At 36.9% G+C, this 20,235-nt stretch overlaps 1 protein-coding gene across 4 annotated transcripts in view; it reads right to left on the reverse strand.

Moving 5' to 3' along the window:
* CDK8 (cyclin dependent kinase 8) overlaps nucleotides 1-20,235 on the reverse strand; it is a 69,054-nt gene that overhangs the window by 13,385 nt on the left and 35,434 nt on the right. For 3 of the 4 annotated variants that reach the window (XM_030961046.1, XM_030960960.1, XM_030960874.1), the window contains exons 5-6: nucleotides 4,459-4,516; nucleotides 1,594-1,725 (exon numbers count right to left, since the gene is read on the reverse strand). In XM_030961046.1, coding sequence (XP_030816906.1) covers nucleotides 1,594-1,725; nucleotides 4,459-4,516 — 190 coding nt within the window. The remainder of the gene's footprint in view (nucleotides 1-1,593; nucleotides 1,726-4,458; nucleotides 4,517-20,235) is intronic. The other variant, XM_030961131.1, reaches the window with a different exon arrangement.

Consider the following 20,235-nt stretch of genomic DNA (forward strand, 5'->3'; position numbering starts at 1 on the left):
ATAATCAAGTGAAGGAAACTATTGGGGTAATGGTCAACACACAAAACACAAAGAAAGAACAGCCAACCAGCATCTTGCCCTTTCAGTGACACATTGTCCTGACCAAGAAATGTGCAATCACTGATCAGCCCAGTTTAAGTAGCAAATGACCCCAAAGAGTCATTTACATTTTTACAAGCTGAAAAGTAGTGGTGTTGGTAAAAACCAAATAACACCTTGAAAGAGAGTAACACACAAACTGCTACAAGCCCACACACCTCACAATTTTTCCACAGCAGTCACTAAAAAGAAAACCCTCGAACACACAACCTTTCTCTTTTCACTGTTGCTTTCCTATCTAATAATCAGATCTCCTGAATCTTCCCAGTTGTTTTCTCAATTCTTTTCTAGTATATACAAACACAATTTTTAACTCAAACTGGTGCTACACTGAGCCTTGAATGAACAAGGTCATAAACAAGGACAAAAGCAAATAATGTAAACAGCATAACTCCACTACTCAGTGTTTTTACACAGTAATTTTTTATCTACACTGAAAAAACTATGCACTAAAGGCTATGACTACCCATGCAGTTTCACACGCTGCCCTCAGATGAAACAGCAGTAAAGTGAGGGAACATGCAAATACAACAAATTAAGCAGTTTGAAGGAACATATAAAAATGTATCTGATCTATAAAAGAAACACAGTATTAACAGAAAAGTAAACAAGAATACATTTAAGGCATAAACATGAGAATTGCTGACAGAAACACAGATAGGATCTTTAAAAAAAACAAAACAAAACAAGAAAAAAAGATTGAGTTCTGAGAAAGACTGTCAGGTTACAGAAACAACAGCATGCTGACACATACAACCTCCATGTCTGTGCAAAGTGGAGTAGCTGCTAGGGAAGTTACTTGCTCCCAGAATTGGTTGCCAGCCTTTAACACATCTTTTCAACCAGGCAGCAAGAGAAATCTTCCCAGTGCTTTTCCCTACAGTCTCTCTCCCTTCCATAGCAAAGCTGATCAATGCAGTAAAAGTGAATCTAATCTCCCTCCAGTTTGCTGCCGGACTGTTCCCCTGTTATACAGCCCACAAAAGCTCTGGCCATCTGTCATCTGTCTTTTTCAAAGACATAGAGAGGCTAAAATGCAGCTTAATTTTACATTTTAGCTTCAGTGCAGCCACTATATTCTCCATTCTGTACAATCTTTATTGCATATCTTTATTACACTAGGTAATAACCTCTGCAATAAATTTAATGCACTTTGCCTCACAGTCATCCTAATATGAATTCTACTAGCAGTTCAAAGATGCTTCCATATTTTTATAGCCTCTAACAGCATTTATGAAAGTCCTGTGTGAAAACCACAAACTTAGATTGCATTGCAGGGCATTTGGAGATAAAACCCAGCAATATATTTCATTTCTATATATAGCCTGAGACCCCAGGAAATTAATCAATTTGTCAAAGATTCATGTTTCTTCAAGAAACAAGGAATATACCTTTAACTCAGCTACTGTCCTTTGAACAATTTATCAAAGCTTTAATATTTGGGTACAGTTTACATAAAGAACAAAACAGAACATTTTTGTCCAGTTTACTTACCAATAGCTTTGGTATAATGCCTTGCTCCAAGAAGCAACTCTGGAGCTCGATACCAGAAGGTTACAACTACTGGATCCAAGTCTGCTAAAGGCTTCAGAGGTGAATTAAATAATCGGGCAAAGCCCATGTCAGCTGCAAAATTCAAAGAGAGATGCTTTAAAATTTGAGGGAAACTAACAATTTATTTATTTTTTTAACAAACTGATTGAGTTTACTTGTTAGTACTATCACCACTCCTAGATAAAATGCAAAGGCAGACTGTAGCAGATACGAACTCTCTGAGCAGATTTTCTTTCTGTAGAAGTTACTGGATGGCATCACCTATGGAGTATATCATTATAAATCATTACTAACATGAGTCATATACAACAGTGAATTAACCATTGTTCTGAAGAAGTGCATCAACTCCTCAGGACACTGGCAAATCCTGATATTCTCTGGTAAAATACTCCCATTATTACAGGATGTTTTTTCACAAAGCAGCAATTTTTAAAGCAAGCAAAATGCAGATTCTGCAAAGGTTAGAATGATTTATAATACATACATGTACATGACAAAATCTACCTCTTCATGAAGTTAGCTGTGGCAAGACTTCCTTCACACAAAAACAGCACCTAAGCCTAACAGCATCTACCTCACTGCTGATTTTCTATCAAGATGCACTTCCAATATCAATCTATCAGCGTTGAATACCATTCAGGCTATGACTTTAAAATTTTGGTTTTGGCATTATATCATTAAAAACTGCTTTATAGAATTTGTAGTGTACAACTGCCTAGAAAGTTGTCTGAACAACTAAATATAAGTCATACAGGAAAAAATGGGCAGAGACTAAAATGGGCAGTTTCTCCCATGAAATTGCTTTCCTGACCCACCAGCCCCCGAATCCCAAGACAGAGTGACTCTATCATGTAGGGATATTCATATGCTGAGAAAGACTTGAATGAAATGAGATGAGTAGCTACCCTGAGGGAAAAGGACGTACATGCTATAGCCCAATGAGAGAACACTGCAGTGTAAATATGGGTCTCTAACTTGACTACACAATCCTTTTTTATTTTTTCATATGCATTCCTATTTATGATTGCTTTAATGCATTTAAAAAGAGAAGCATTTTACAGTTTTCTACATTAAAATATCAATTACTCAAAATTGGTCAAGTCACTAATAACTATGAATAATAAGGAAAATTGTTGGCAGAAAGTGAATTTATGACCCAAAGTGACACAAAAAGGCTATAAAAATTATTTTAAGTTAAATACCAGTTATGTATTTTTTAGAAAAATTAGTTACACTGGAAAAGTGGAAGCCCTTGGTATAACTTCTGCATTCTTTTACCGCTGCATCAATCTTAAGAAAATAAGAAAAAAAAAATCTACATTTTGGTAACACACTTCAAAATCCAAGGTTCCCCTCCCTCTTTCCCTGCTGGGAATGGATGGCTCAGAGGACTGGTGGCCCAATACAGAATCTTTCACCTGTCCATTAACAGCGTCTGACTTAATTTAGTTGTTTACTAAGTTATTCTCAAATTAATTCAAAACTATGAATTAAGAAATAAAAGGGTGGTCTATGTGCAATTACTAGCAAGTAGTTGTGTACAGCAAATATCACCACCACTGTCAAAAGTGAGTCCAGAGGATGACCTACGTGCTCTGTTTTGGAAGAAATCCTCCAGGAAGAGTAAGGTAATATGAAGAAATTTTCCCTTCCCTTCTGCTGTCCGTGCTGTACCTGTTTTCTATGCAGACCTCAATCCCTACTGCCAACCTGAAAAGCTCAGAAAGGCATTAGAAACTTTCAGAGTAGGATCTGCAGAAGCATTCAACTCTGGCCCATTGCTCCCTGGATTCCAAAGGACAAGGGAAGGCCTAGAGCAGCACTGAATGCTCCCAGAAAATCCCACCCTGAATCTTTCTACTAGTGACTAACAATATAGTTCAGATCAACAAAACAGTAAGAGAACAGAGCAACAATGCAGAAGAGTAATCTCACAAAAGAAAGCCAGAGGGAAGTGAAAAAGATGAACTAGCTTTAAAAAACCCTTCCAAATGGGGCTGCATTACCATAACAAATGTCAGCAGGCTGTGCATTAGTAGCACTGCCATGATAATGCACAGCCTGGTACAGTTTATTATTTTTAGACTATAGTTAATTTTTATTTATGTATTTAGTTTAAAACAATTGAACTTGTACAAATCATCCTCTCACTGCAAATAGTAACTCCCACCAGAAAATGTTACAATAGTGTGGAGTGTTGGGTCCTTTCTAACCTGGTACCCTCCAGGCTAGGCGTTTAGCATTAGCTATTAGCTCTCACTAAACATTTTGCATCGATTTCTGTGGTTTCTGCACTTTTAAGATCCCTTATGTTCATCTCCAAGGGACCTGCCTACTCCTTCAAAAATATTTTGTAGGCTGAATGCCATCTTTGATTCCATTATAAGATTTAAAGTTTGTAGCAATGAGTAGTTCCCTATTTAGATTTTTATAAGCAGCAGCAAGATGTCATGGCATTAGAGGTAAATGGAGGAAATTTTAAACCCCCATTTCTTTCTCCTCCTTTCCTCCTACAGCTAGCTGTCATCTTTAACCCCACATCAAAATGCCCCACCCCACACAAACACCCACTTAAGCAAAATATAATGACATTTTCCACTTTTTATTGATGAGGCTACAGCATTTCATTGTCAGAACTGGTACATGGGGCTAATATGATGAAGCCAGTCACTCAGAAAACAGCATTTAGGCAATGTGCCCAGGCACATAGTGGCATTACAGTGACTACTTTAGGTGGTACAACTGCACCTTCAGAACATTCTAACTTAAATGCTACACTGGGACTTATCAAAGATATAAACATACCAATTTTTACTCTTCCTCGCTCAGGACCTTCACCCATAACTAAAATATTAGCAGGTTTCTGTGGAAAAAAAAATAAATATACAATACATATACCACGATAAACCTAAACATTAGTCTCTGAAAAGTTAATTAAGCTTTGTTTGCCAGTTTTAAACCAACTTTGTTTTGATAAAAATGACAAGTTTGGCTGTCACAGTAATGCTGTGCAAGGACCCAGACACAGGCTCTCCCTGACTGCATCCTCCTCATGTTTCTTCTGGGCATTGCTGTGCTCCAGCAGCACATTCCCTACTGACACCCTGATGTCTGTCCCCAACACACACCAGCTGGCAGCCACCAAACTGTTGAGATTTCTACCCAAATTGCCCTAGATCCTTTCAGTGGGAGGCAGTCCCACTGCTGCCCACCACCCCAACCACAGGGATGGGAAGCCAGCTCTACAGCAAGCTTTGTCCAGGATTATTAGGCACATTTGCAGACACATCGCAGAAAAAAATACACAGGTGAGATACAGATGAAACATATCACTTGAGATTGGAGAGAGTGCCATATCACTCAATATTGGAGAGAACACTCATCTAAATTCTTCCTATTTACAAGTGTTTACCAATTCACACAGCTGCAAAACTGGAAAGCACCGCCTTTATGATATTCTTCTTTCCTTTTTTTCTTTTACTATGGAGGCAAGTTAAATAACTGAGCTAGAGTTTGGCTGGTTAGAAGCATGGTAAGTCACTTCATAATCCTCTATTTTCTGCTGTCCTGTTTCTTCTCATAATCCATTCTCAGCATCTGTAGTCACAGGATTCCTCAACTCCTAACACAGATTATATAATGAAACCTACAGTGCTTATCTGGAGGGAAGAAAGTAAAGAAACTCAAAACTAAAGCTGATAATGTATGCCAGACTTGTTCTCAAATGCAGTGATTTAGATACCCATTGCTATGTAAATCCTGGACAAAATAGGGATTCCTATTCAGCTGTGACCTCTAAGATTGTAGTAAGGCTGAGTTACAGCTCTTGCTTTGCTTTTCCAGTTTAAACTGATCTGAAGGTAAGAATACCTGAGCAGAACAGCTTAGACCATCTAAACGTTAACGTAATAAATCCTACTATCTTTGTGTGGTTTTCTAAACACATTCTAGGATATTCTCAAGCCTTCCTGAATCTATCAGGCTCTAATGTAAACACACATGCAAAGAAGCAAAACACCACAATATGATATCAACCCAGAAGTAACTGCTATTATGTAAAAACAAGGTAGAAAATATTAGTACTTGAGCAAAAATTTTCCTTGTGAAATTAAATTATTGTTGTTTATGAAAGGCTGCAAAATGGATTTCTGAAACTCTACAATCCTTGGACAAAATATGTAAAAAGAAGCTGAGGCACTGCATTTCTGGGAACAGGTTAAGGATAGAAGATCTTATCAAAAATGTGGTAAAAAAAGGTGAAATATACTTCATTGTCTTTCCAACAGCAAGAACAACAGATCCAGCTTGTGCTGTATTAGCTCTGTGATTTCCAGAAGAAATTGTTCCCCACACCGCCACACCCCCTTTTGCTTTTTTTTAAAGAAAGGCATACATTCCAGATAAGTACTGCTTCAACATTAAAAAATGCAGAATGTGGGCACACAGCTCTCAAAGCATTTCATTTAGATGGCCTCTACAAAAGTCCTAGAAATAAACAAACTGCATACATCTTTAAATTCACAGTTAGTGCTGAACTTTATGGCAATTCAATCTGTTAGGTATGAAAACACATCATTTCACCAAAGAAATCTTTCTATTGCTACACTGTGACTCAAAGAACAAATCCACATCTTTTACAAAACCTGCTTCAATATATATGGGGTGTTAAGCTACATGTCTAATTATCATGTTTTCATTAGAGTTAACAATACATTACACAGGCACTAGAATTTTTCAGATATAAAAATACATGGACATAATACATAAAGTACCATTTTCCCCTCTTCAAGTTCACAGGTTGATAATACTCTACAAAAATGCTTTTAACATCCTCATGATATTTTCACCTTAAAATATTTTACTGTTTGGATTTTGGTAAGGACAAGAAGTCCTATTCACACAAAGACTGTCATATGCATTATACCATATGACTAATCAGCCCAGCACTGGGTAACAATTCCTGCACCAAAGATCTCCTACCCTAAGGTCAAGGCCGGTAGAGATGAAAAAGCACAGTAAGACAGTACTAGTCAGCAAAGTAAGTATCAACAGCTTGATTCACACTCAAATTTCAGAAGTTACAGAACATACTTAACAATAGAGACAATTTAGAAATCTGTGTAGGAGTATTCTAAAGCAGCAAAATAAAAAAGAACCCTCAGTTGGTCTGAAATATTCAGTAAACCTTTTTCTAAAGCCACAAGTCTTCTTCACTGAAAAAAGCTCTCTTTGGAACACAAGATTTTTCCTACAGACAAAAATATTTATGTAGTCACATCAGTGTAAAAATACATCACAGTTAAAAAAAAAAGATAAATCAGATGTCTTATTCTGGAGACTTCCATTTCTAAAATCATTGTATGCAGACACTGGAACAACATTTTTTGTTCAAAAAATTTTCCAAACAAAACTATTCAACTTAAATTTAATAGGGGGATATCTACTAGAAATCAGTATAGGAGTAGTATTGATATACCTAAATACTAAGCATTTTGAATACCCCTGAAAAACGCTGAAGTCCACTAACAAAAGTGAATACATGTGTCAGGAATTATTGTTACGCATCTTTTAATCGAGTCCACTATCTGAAGATAAAACCTCAACAAGTCCCCAAATCTGTCTATTTGGGCAACTCATTACACATTAGAAATTTATTTGCAAAGAAAAATAAGCAGTCATTAGAAGCAGAAGGGAGAAATTTGGATAAGCATTAGTTTAATTTGTTAATTTTCAGTTTAATTCTAATTATCCAGAGAAAATTGAAGTTGAAACTGCTTATTCAAATCACTTGGGCTGAGCAAGTGAAGCAAAATCTTTTAGCAATTCTTATACTGTATTCTGAAAATACTTTAAAGCAGCTATATTTTTTAATAACTACAAATTACCAACTAAAGTCCCTAATTTTTGTACTAATAAAGGAATAATTACTTTTGTCATTCAGTAAAATAATCTGTGCATGCCAGACAAATGCTAATGAGAAACCTGTTATGAAACTAAACCAAATGTGAAGAGCCATGCTGTGATGTACAGTTGAATATTTCAGAGACCAACAAAAGTGTCTGGCAATCCCATAGAACTAAATTCGAGAAAAATCACCCTTCTCCTCTCAAATCCACCTCAGCAGCAGAGGGAGAATTCATTCTCATGAAAGAATGACCTTGTGACCATGGCACAGCACTAAATCTTATCTTGTCCTATATTTGGCTTTGTAGGACTCCTCTTTATGACTCCTAGACAAATCCTCTTGTGTATTTAATCACTATTACTGCTGAAAAGAGAACCCATTGATATATCTTGAGGTACTTCTAATTTAACAATTATTTGCAAAGTGCAAAAAGAAATTCTAAACAGCAGGCTAATTTTAACCAAGGGAGGTAAAAACCCAAAGAGGTTCATAGATCTGTGAAGAACTTGAGACAGTCACCTTTACCTATCTGCCCGATCTCACACAGTGCTGCTCATGGTCACCCTGAAGTCTCTGGCGATGAAGGCTGCACAATTCCCACGCAATCTTGTCTCTCACTCTTCTCCATTGCAGTGTTCTTCCTTTTCTCTGAACACCACAAACAAGGTTAGTCCCCTTGCCTCTTTTCTTCGTTAGCAGAAGGCACAGACCACCACTCCTTCACTGCAAGAACTTCCAACACTTCCTGGGACAAACATCACTCTTCAGTCCTATTACCTAGATTAAAAAAAAACCCTGAAGCTCTCTCCTGCTCTGTGTTTCTTGGTAGGCTATTTTTGTTTCTGGATCTATGCTCATTCTTGCTGATTTCCTCTAGCTGTTCTGCCTTGGGCCACCCATTTCTTTGAACTCCAGTGCTGCAAATTACACATTGCTCTTGCTGAGGCTTCACTAATGCTAAATGCAGTGGAGAGATTGTTTTACATGCCTTGCACAGCATCTTCCACTCTGTATGATCCCAGTATGGTATCCTGCCTCACTGCATAAGGCTATTGATGCATGGTAAGGTTACCAGCCGTGCATTTTCTCCATATCTTTTTGGCAGGACTACTACTATGAACAAACGTTGCAGTCACATATTGCTTCTTAACACATACTGAAAATGTTTTTGTTCTTTCACAGAGGGGAAACCAGACTTCAGAACTTATATGAATTGCTGTCTTGAAGGCAAAAATGCAAACAAAATTAAAATTATACCAGTCTATGTCATGATGAGATGTGACAGAAAAAAACCATCATTCCTGCTGCTCAGATGTGACAGAAAAAAACCCATCACTCCTGCTGCTCAGAGGAAGTTATTGATAGAAGCAGGAGATGACTATTTATTCCAAATTTGTATATGAGGTATCTGGAAATCTTAGGACATTGTCTCATGCTCCTGGAAAAGTATTTTGGTGTTAGGCCCTCCTTTCACTAAGCTTTACTCACCAAAGCAGGGAGGAAAGAACTGGGCATTTTTAGACAGCTTAGCCATTGCAATTTTTGATACTTAGTACTCTAAGCATCAAACCAGTCTGCAGGAACTATTATTCCACATAGGTTTTGCTACTAGTCTGTTTCTGAAATCACCAGTTTTCAAAGACTGATTTTAAACATAGGTATCAGTGAGTAATCTAAACTCCTTTGAATTACCTGTTATGATATTATAATGTCAACACTACCTCCTCCCCATCCACATTATTAACTGCTTGCAACATTTCTATGTATACTAATGAACAGACTCATACTCTTTACACATCCTTTTTAATGCACCTTTTAATAAGGTTTTAGTATAATCCTAACCAATTTTCATTTGGATAATCCAATACTTATGAGTTGAGCTCCTAAAACATTACTCTCTAGAGGATTCACAATAATGGGGTGAGTCACACCAGTGGTATTTGTTAACTCCTGGTATTTGTGCGTCCTTACTGGCTGTGGGACCAGTTTACAGAACTAGCTATGCCATCCATTTCCACCTGTGATGAGCCATGATAATTTATAAGAACATAATACTGGTTTTCAATTTAAAAAAAAGAGCAGGTGAACTTTAAAAGAACCATACTAGACAAAGGGCTTTTATCCCTAAATTATTTTGCTTTTGCAACTATGACATCAACAATGATTCTATTATGATTTATAGCAAACGACTTCTTTATATTTTAGACTTCAAAGTATCATACTGAACAATACAGAAATTATAATCTATATTAAACAATATATATTTAAAAACACAACCCCACAATCATACAAAACCATAACTGAACTTCTTCAGCTGTATTTGAGCAAATGTCTGTGAAGCATGAAACACAAGTAAATTAAAAATGTCTTGCTGGGAAGAAAAAAATCAAAAATGTTTTGAAAGACAACTGCAAGGGCTTAGCAAGTTGCAGCCTGCTCAGAAGAGCACTTTTGTGGCACAGTGGTAGAAATGGTAATATACTGATGTTGTTTATCACTTCCCAGTCAGGACCTCTGACAAGAAAAACTGCGCAGCAAGACCTACTAGCCTTCAGCTTGGCTTGCAAAATTCACACCCCATCTCAAGGTCTGTGACTCTCAAAAGAGTCAATGTTTATGCTTCTTCTGGCACATCTCTAACAACCTTGTTGATCTTCAAGCAGACATAACTTACATCAAAATATTTCCTTATTATCAAGGTGTTATGATCTCTTATTGCATTCTTAGGGACTGCAGCTGTCCTATTGGATCAGTTTAAAGTTAGAGAAAATAATTTCATTTTCATTCCAAAATAATTCAATTTTCTTTCCACTTTAACAAAACTGACTACTTCAACACTAAATAGTACTCTAGCACTCTGCTAGCAGTGACAATATAACCTTATTCAAATGATAGTATCAGCACTTTTCTGAAGTTAATTGCTTTCCCTTGAATTCAAAGATGTTCATTTTCTCTTGCAACTGATTGGGGCTTTAAAACATATTATAATCAAAAGACCACTACAAACACTGGTGAAAACAACGGCTCCACAGAATATCTTAATGTTCAGATTTAATACATGTTTTCTGATTACAGAACACATAAATTGTAAAAAGCACTGCAAAATTAAGAAAGCCTGTTTTAATGTAATACTTCTTGTTCATTATCTTCTTATAAAGAACATCCCAGAGCTCTTTAAAATAAATAAATTGAGCATCTAAATAAAATTCTCTTTAAAACTAAGAGCCATTAAAATTACCAGTTACAGCCAAACAAAAACAAACCCCTAAATTATCAAAGCACACATGTGCAAAAATTTTAAAAGTACAGGAAGTATTTGGATAGGATAGAAAATAGAGGGATGCTGTATCTATGCCAAGGGGGCCTTCTGCTAGCTACCATCAACCATATTTTATCTCTGTTTCAGCCTGATGAAAGCTGTTAGTCTCACTACTATGTTTTTAGGCTCTGAACACACTCCAAAAATTTTCTTTCACTGCTGTCACTCAATTACTGCCAACTTGGGGCACTGTAACTTATTAAAAGCTTGCGCACTGCCTAATACACAGACTTTTCTCACTTTCACTGGAATTGAATTCAAGCTGAATAAAAAAATTAATTACTCTTTTCAGGCCAACTCACTCCCTAGAAATGTCAGCACAAGCAGCAGCGCATGACTTTCTGTACTAAGACTCAAAGCAAGGAAAGGTGGATATCATAGGCAAAAATATTATAGCAGGAAAATCTACCATGTCAAATATCATTAACACATCATTCAAAAGTGTAATAACAAGCTTAATACATTAAAATGAACATGAAGAAATGTATTTCCTGTGGGTTTTGCTACAGCAGTGATTACTCTGTCCATAGGTTAGAATGACTCTGGATGCTGTGGACACATCAGAGCAGGATCAAATGCATGCTCTGAAACCAGTTTTTAGGTACTATGTTATTTTATATATAATTCCACCTCCCTTTGAAATTCAAAGTTCTGCCTCTCAAGTAAGGATTTGAAATGTGTAATAAAAACCCAGTACTATTTTTGTTCAGTAATTTTGTTAGAGCAGTTTCTGTGGGGTGACAGGCATTCAGTAGTACTGTAATCTCACATATCCCAAAACTTTCACACAAAGGCAGAAAGCTGTCTTATTTACTCATTGGTTTACATGGAGGTGTGTTAACCCTTGCCATTTTCTTTAAAAGCCCTACTTTGCTGTTGTTTTTAATTTAAGTAGTAATTTCATTACTTCCATATCACCCTACTTATATGGACTATAAACAACTCCTCCCTGATCTGGATTAAGAAAAAATACCAAAAGTGAAAAGCCTTTGTAATTTACTACTATGCACTTTCCAGTGTTGCATGGGCTTTGCTCGTGTTAGAGCACTTTTGTGCACAGAACAAATACAGTATTTCAAACTACATCCCAAGTATCCCTTTTGTGTCACTCATAGTCACAGTAAGACAGATGAAGCTGGGAGTTCATAAAGAATAAGCTCTTACATGGGATAAGTGTGTCCTATTCATAACATTACTTTAAAACTCCCCAGATTAGAGTTACTCAAAGGACTGTTATCTTTTCCTCTATATCATGAATATAGATCACTGATACAGAATATAGCATTTTCTTTGTACAGCAGACTCCAGTGAAAACACTTATTATGGCTACTTCCTATATTTTGAACAATCCATATTCCTACCTTTCACAGCATTTCATGGTGTAATAACTTTTCCACAACCTTAACAAGGTACTTAGCAGGTGCCTCTAAAATCATACCCTAGGGTTTTTCCTAACCCTGCTAAAGGGTTTTTATTGACTAAACTTACTTTACAGGTACATTTATGATCAAAAAGCTTCTGCTCCTCCATACTTCTCTTAGGTCAGAACCACAAGTTATGCTGGTATTTTTTCCAGCTGGCTAGTATAGCTCATCATCTTTATGGCAGGAATTAAATCTGAAGTTTCTAGCACACCTTTCCTCTGCAGAATTCTTACCTCTACTTGTATTTACATATATAGATATGAGAGCTCCTGCAGCCAGTTTACTGTAACTACTGAGATGACTGAGTCTGCCTTCAAACAGTGAAGGATTACTTATATTACTCTTTACAGCACCACAATCAGGTATCTGGCCATCTTGGAAAGCCAGCACATGAAAAAACAGGCTAGTAACGAAAGAACAAATTTATAGCTACAGAAAAGAAAGAAATCTAATATAGTCTGCCCAGTAGCTGATGTATTTTCCTCCCTCAATGTGTCATATATATGCAGATAGATGTAAGTAATCATCTACAAATTATATTCCTCAATATATTACTTATATTACACCATTCTACTTCAGTTATCAATTTACTTAAAATGACCTGGAATTTTAAAAAGTCAAAATATTTCTAAGCTTCAAAAAATCAAAAGAAGTATTTCAGGATTTGTCCCTGGTTCAACCATCAACACACTTCTCCCAGAACACATGCCCTCCTCTACATGACATTTGCTTTTCATGACATTTGAAAGAAATAGTCTGTTTTGACACCTCATCCTTTTACCAAAGGTGCCTGAAATTTGCTAACAGATACAAATATCACTTGAGGAAACTAAGAACTAGCATGCCCAGGTAAGCTGTGTCTCCTTAAACAATCACACAGTATCAACAGACCAACATAATCTTCTTTTTATTATAAAACATGCAACACAACTTGCATTTTCCAAACTATTTTTTCCTAGAGACTGTAGAAGCCACACTATCATTTTGCATATCTGCAACTCTAAAGCACCACTTTGTCTCCAGCTTAGAAATCAATATGCAATATGAAGACACATATGTTTCTGGTGCTGTAATTAAATGCATATTCCACAAGACAAGGACAAACTTCCTAAAGGCACAGAAAAGGCCTGTATTGATTACATATCCTGTAAGGCAAAGATGCAAATGGTTATAAAGATCAGTTCTGAAACATTCAATTTAGTCCTGAAGGGCTCCAGAGGAATGAGGAAAAAGATTCAAATTTGGAATTCCCTTTGGCAACAGTTTTCACTGCCTGTTAACTGGTCCAAGACTGCAGGTTAAAATTATTCCATGTACAATGATGTAGAAATGTCAGGGGGAAAAAACTGTCTGCTTCCATCGCTTCTTGTGTCTGACGGTTCTGCAGCAGATAAGGCAAAATATCTCACTAAAACATCAATAAGCATCATGATCAATAATCATGTAATGCAACTCCATGACTACAAATCCTTATCTGTGTTGCACTTGTCTGTCACTAACATATCTGATGGCAGTTCAATAAGTAGTCTTACTTTTTCCATTTATTTTCTGCACCTTGTACTTCTTTCATGTCAAAGTCTACAATGATTTCAGAATGCCAAATTCGGAGACTTTACCTGCACTTTCTCTAGGCAACAACAGTGTCCGAGTACTTGTGTCCAGGTTTGGTAAATCAGCAAAGCCCCTCTTATAATACATATATTGCTTCATCTTGAGCTTCCCTTTAAACTTTGGACAAAGACTGTGTTTACTCTAGTTTCAAAACAAGATATATTCATCAATAATGACGAATAAAATTGCTGTCCGTATTACCGCCAGTTCTAAACATGAAGGTTGTGAGAACTGGGTTTTATTACCACACAGGATAAATTATTTTGAGAATTATTTATTGCAAAGAAATACTGAGCTAACAAGAAGAAAAACTAAATTTATGTTCCACCAGACAAAAGTCAGTACCCCAGACACAATGATGTAGTCAGACCTTTTGGGAACACCTGCGATAATAAAGGGCTACAAAAAATTACAAATAGGGCTGGACTTGGCAATCAAGCAAATGGGGCTTTGAATAAAAGCAGCAGTCTAAGAGAGGTAGATTTGAAAAACCTGTACCTGGAATAGGTATTTCTGACCTTTCCTTGCACCCCTACTTTCACTTAAATCAAGAAAATAAATGAGCTTTTCACTTGCAATCAGAAAAATATCCATCAAATGTTCCCCTATTCAGCACTTCATCTTTTTATAAATTGGAATCTAACAGCATTGTGTGATAAAAGATAATCAAATAACCTTTAGGACTGATTTAGCATTTTTGCTAAACACAGGTTGCTTGAATAAAAATTTTCAAGTGTTATCTGTTCATCTCATGTTATTACACAAATCTTGGAGTCTTTACTATTCTTTCACAATCCTTACTTAAAACTTGTTAAATGGCTTTGCATTTTCTTGTAAGTTCTAAAGCTAAAGATGATCAACCTGTAAAAAGCTGTGAAAGACTACATTCAGATTCAAAAATTGCTTAAAGGGACATAGCCTGTGAATTAAAACAAAATAAAATCTTTTCACTACCTTTAAAGATTGATTTACAAAATCACCAGGAAGTCTTGCAGTGAAGGCCCAAACACAACTGGAAGAATAGACTGAATAGTTCCTTTTCATTTATATTCTCCATTTGATCTTAGTACTGAGCACCTTTAGTGAAGAATGAAAAATATAGGCCTGATAGCTTAAAGGCTTGGGTATATCTTTCTAGAGATATTGCCATTACACAAATATTTCACACCAAACAACTGATGATCCAGTAGAAGTATATCTTTCATTTTTTGACCCCACAGCTTCCAGAAAGGTTTTAGGGAATACATCACTGTATTCCTCAGGAAAGAAAATGGCACCATGTCATACCTCTCATCATACTGCAGTCATTTTGCAAGATACATTGCAAAAATGTCATGCTGCACTTCAAAAACTGGGTATTTCACCGTTTTCTTCACACTGTTCCTTATTCCTTGGGAGCTATTTGATCTTTCATACTCATCTTACACCTGGCTCCCACACAGCCCACACTTGGTACCTGGCATCTCTTCTCTTGATTTGTCATGAGCTGGATGTTAGACTTTGAAAGAGCAGTAACTGAATTTTTCAAGACAAATCAAATGGTGAATATACAACTCATCCACAGAATGGCCGAGGCTGGAAGGTGCCGCTGGAAACCATCTGCCAGCTTCTTGAGGGTGTGCTCCAAATCACTGTTCAGGTTACCAATCATGATGTTAAACAGCACTGAACTCAGAATCAGCCCTTGGGACTCCACCAGTGACTGGTGTCCAGCTTCACTTGGTGGCACTGTTAACAATCCTTTAAGCCCTTCAACTCCTCCCATTTTCCATGCCCTTCACTGTGCACTTCCTGGTGTGTACTTCCCTAGCTTGTCTGCAGGGTTGGATGGGATGCAGGGCTGAAAGCCTTACTGAGTAAGCAACATCCACCACTGTTAGCCCATCCATCGAGCTCACCACTGAAGGCTTTCAGGCTGGCCAGGCACAATCTCCCCTGTATAAAAATCCATGCTGGCTACTCTCAATCACCTTGATATCTTCCAAATGTTTGAAAATGGCTTCCAGGAGGACATGATCCATCACCTTTCCAGTGATCAAGGCGAGAGTGGCTGGGAATGTAATTTCCCAGACCCTTCTTGAAGACAGGAGTGACATTTGCCTTCTTCCCCTCAGGAGCTTCCCCTGATAGCTATGACCTTTCAAAGAGAGCGGTCTCACAATTACTTGCATATATGAATATGAAGCACAAGACTTAATATATCTCTATGGGCTTCTCTACAGTGAACTCAAAGATCTCTGACTACTTTTCCAGATAGAAGGCTGGTAGCACTGCAACAATATGCTCTATTTCTACCTTTAAATATGCATTTGTACAAAACTGACAGACATTACTCAGTCAAAAGTTTCACCTAACAGGCTATTTTTTTCAGGGTTTTTTGGATTGGTTCTCTCATTTTTTCATCACTGGCATGAACACCAAATACTAAAATTTTGCAGTCTCTTTTGATAACTTCTACATTTTCGTTACTTACTTTTGAAAGTGTAATCTGTGTTTGAAAGTGTAATCTAATACATTAAGAAAGTGCTCAGAAAGGCAGGCAAGGGAGTAGTCATACTCCCTGTAAACAGAAAAATTAAGAAACACTAGATAATATTTCAACTACTGAATATTTAGAACTATTGTAAAGTACAACTCACAGGAAAGCATGTGATTAGAAGCACATGCAAGAAAATAAAGTTCTGCCAAACACACTGCTCTTTTGTGATCTCACAAAAGTACATACCTAATGAAAAACACCTTGGAAACAAGAATCTTGGGAAATATAACAGCTGACAACCAGAAGAGTGATTGGGTTTGGATTGCTGGGAGTTGTTTTCTCCTCTGAAAGCAAATCATCAGCAAGTCATTATAACACCTTTTGGGAAATAACACCTATTACTTGTCGATCTGCTTAGAGTAGAAAATCACCCTACTTTTTAAAGCTGCAAACTTATTTCTAGTAATGTGCATTATTATTACTTTCTTCTTTTCAAGGATTTAGGTTCACTCTCTCAAATGACCACAGCTTTGGAAGTTTTATAGGAAGACAGAAGAGCATTCCTGTATTTATGAAATAATTCTTAAATATTGACAGGGAGACATCCTTGGATTCTAGAGTTCTAATGAGGAAAATTGTAAATTGCCAAGGTAAAAATTCCATATATTTAACTTTGCCTAAAGGACATATTTAAGTGATTAACTTTATGGAGCCTGGAAAGTAATTAAGATCCTGTTTACAAAAAAAAGACTCTGGCAGTGGATTTTCCTCATTCCTTGTTAAAAGAACATCTTTAATATTCTCACTAATCCCAAACACAGTAGCAGATATCCTTGGGAAGAGTCCAGATCTCAGGAAGCTATGCACCAACTGTATTAAAGCCTGACTGCCTCAAAGCTTATTAAAAGCCAGTGCTCATCCCACAGCAGCCCTCGAGCTGAGTTGCACACTAGGAACACCTTCCCCACACTGCACTGCTGCCAGTCTGCAAACGTCCACAGTGACACAAGCCTAGGCTAACCAGGACACTGATGTTATTGACAAAGGCTAAGAGACTGTTAATTCCTTTGGCAAGAGATAGGAGGAGAAGAATGGGAAGCAGAAGCCCAGCACTCTGTTCCCCACTTCCATACCTCACTTGCCAAGTGGCAATTCATCTGTTCAACACCCACTCACACCAGGCACAAAGAAATAGGCCAGAGAATGTAGTCTGAAGATTTAGGAACAAAAATAATTTTATACTACTGTCCCAGCTTCAGTACTAGAAGATGTGCGAGACTTCCTCTAGGGTTTTTTTGCTGGAGTTTTCTGGGGGTGGTGGTGGTATGTTTTTAAGCACTGCTGCATCGTGGAAGTATTTCAAATAGCCTAGGTGCCAATTCCATTATTAATGTAAACTGCAGACTAATCTTTCTTACTGTCACCATACAGAAGCTGTGGAGGGGTGCTCATCTCTTACCCAAGACTGGATCCTGATTATGTAGACAGGACTACTACCAAAAAAATTAAATAGAGATGCACTTTCAAATGCTAACAGGCATGGCTTAAAAGTTATTGTACCATGCAAAAGGACCTCTATTTTGAGTCCATTACTTGAAAAAAACCTTCCAAGCATGCTGTGAAGTGCATGCTGTCTTTTCCTTTACTGCTGAAGTTGCATATTGATGAAAACAGATCTATGGCAAATCTTCGGCTTATGCTTATTTTTAGTGTGGAATAAGAGCTTTGAGTAAAGGAAGAAGCACAATAGCTGCATATTATAAAGTGGAAAAAATACTCAGAAAATAAGTCAGCAAAATGCAGTATGTTACAAGCATGCTTGATAACTAAATTCAAAATATTATTAAAACTATAATTGATGCACTTTGTGGTAATTATATGAAGTGTTCTTATTTCCTTCCTGCTACAGTCAGAGCATGAATAAACAATCTGCTTTCAATTGCTCTCAGCCATGAAATTTAAAGAGGCTGAAGAATATGCACGTCAAACAAGAAATTTTAAAAGGGCTGGCATATACTTGTTGAAAAATTTTACTGGTACGTTTCAAAAACTTATGAAAAGTTAACTACTCAAGTACAGTAGTATTCAAGGCAGTATTCAAAGGCAAATACAATCAACATCTCCCTGCTCTGATGGAAATTGTGAATTGGCTTTCAGGTACCCAGTGGAAGAAAAACAGTCAAGTATTTAAGTTACTGCAAAGATTTGTACACATTTTCTTTGTAAAAGGCATACCATGACCACAAACTCCACAACAGACAATCATTGTCTTCCAACAGATTTTACTGTTTCATATAGAATTCAGTCACTTTATACAAACCTTATATGGGTTGAGATTTCTTGATTTCAACACTGTGAAGATAAATTTCAGTCTAAGTTTGTGTGATTTCAATAGCTGATACATTTTACTGCCCAGCTTGTAGCAAGAAAGGAGTTGGTTTATGCCATATTTTGTTTCTGATTAGAGAAGTCAAAATCTAAAAAAACTCCAAAAAAAATAGCGCCCTAAAAGCTAATTAGACTCAGATGTCTTAAAAGAAAATACCAAAAAAACAAAACCCCAACAGAAAACCAATCCAAACCCAGGAAACTGCACTTAGAAATTATACAGATAATCCATACCCGTTAAAAAATTCCTTATCCAATGAAAGAATAACAGATTTTTTTTTTTTGTCAAGTACTGTATACTCTTTAGCCTCCTACCAGCCCCAAGCACCATCACTCTTGTAATAATATAGTATATGACATGAAAGCAAGCATGTTACTTCAGCAGCTCTGTGGGTGTATCTAAATCCAGGAAAACATAAAACATCTAGAAACTACAGCAATACCTATCGTTTAAAGGCACAATAGGAGTTAAAATTGATGCTCTAACACTGATATTCCTGAAGAATAACATTACAGGTATCCTGGAACAGAAAATCAGACGTAAGCATTAACGTCAGTTATGCTGCTTTGAATCAGAATGTTAGTGAAGTCCCAATTCTCAAGCTTAACCACCAGGTCCCTGTCTTTCCACGACAAAACACTAGGTAGAATCCCTTCTCTTACTCAGGTTATTTCCAGACCCTGATAAAAGAAAGCAAGCATTGGCAGGTGTAATTCTGTCTTTTGTTCTGCAGGAAACATGTGCCTTCTGAATTCAGCTCAAACTGGAGAATTTTAAAATAACAAGTCCGAAGGTTTCCATGGACAAGGCAGCACAGGCAGCCCCTGTACAGCTCTTACAGGATTCTCACCAACACAGCTGGACAAGGTTCCGGTGGGAAGACCTCTCAGTCTCTGCCTCAAGCTTTTGGTCTCTTCCTCAGATTATCACAAGACAACCAATTGTGATGGTGGATTTTCTGCTGGAAGGAAACTTCACGCTGGACTGAGACCACCAACTCATTTCACAAAAAATAAGATGGCAGTAGTTTTTTTGCAGTTGCCAACTTAAACTGTATCTGAGCTACACCCCTAGATGTGAAAGGCTCTGTAATAAATTACCAATCTCCTGAGCCATCCAGTTAACAACATGCCTGGTTTTCTTTTAAGCATTATTTCACATTCATAAATTTTCTGAAACTGTAGAATGTAAAACATTAGAAAAATTTAGATTCTTGATGACAAATCATTTGCTTCCTGTGTGCCTCTTAAAAATATAATAAAGTTGTCTAAGTAGTAACATGCACTATGTATTTCTATACTATGTTTTGCTCCACTACTTCATGAGTCATGACAAAGCAATCACAACCTTTTTGATTTTCCTCCTGCAGTGCTAAGGCTTTTGTTCCATTTCTAAAACCAGGAGCAAATTAAAATCATCCACACAATCACTGCAATAAAGCAAAGTTTCCTTGTA

This window comes from Camarhynchus parvulus, chromosome 1 (genome assembly GCF_901933205.1).
Source record: "Camarhynchus parvulus chromosome 1, STF_HiC, whole genome shotgun sequence".
NCBI classification, from domain to species: domain Eukaryota; kingdom Metazoa; phylum Chordata; class Aves; order Passeriformes; family Thraupidae; genus Camarhynchus; species Camarhynchus parvulus.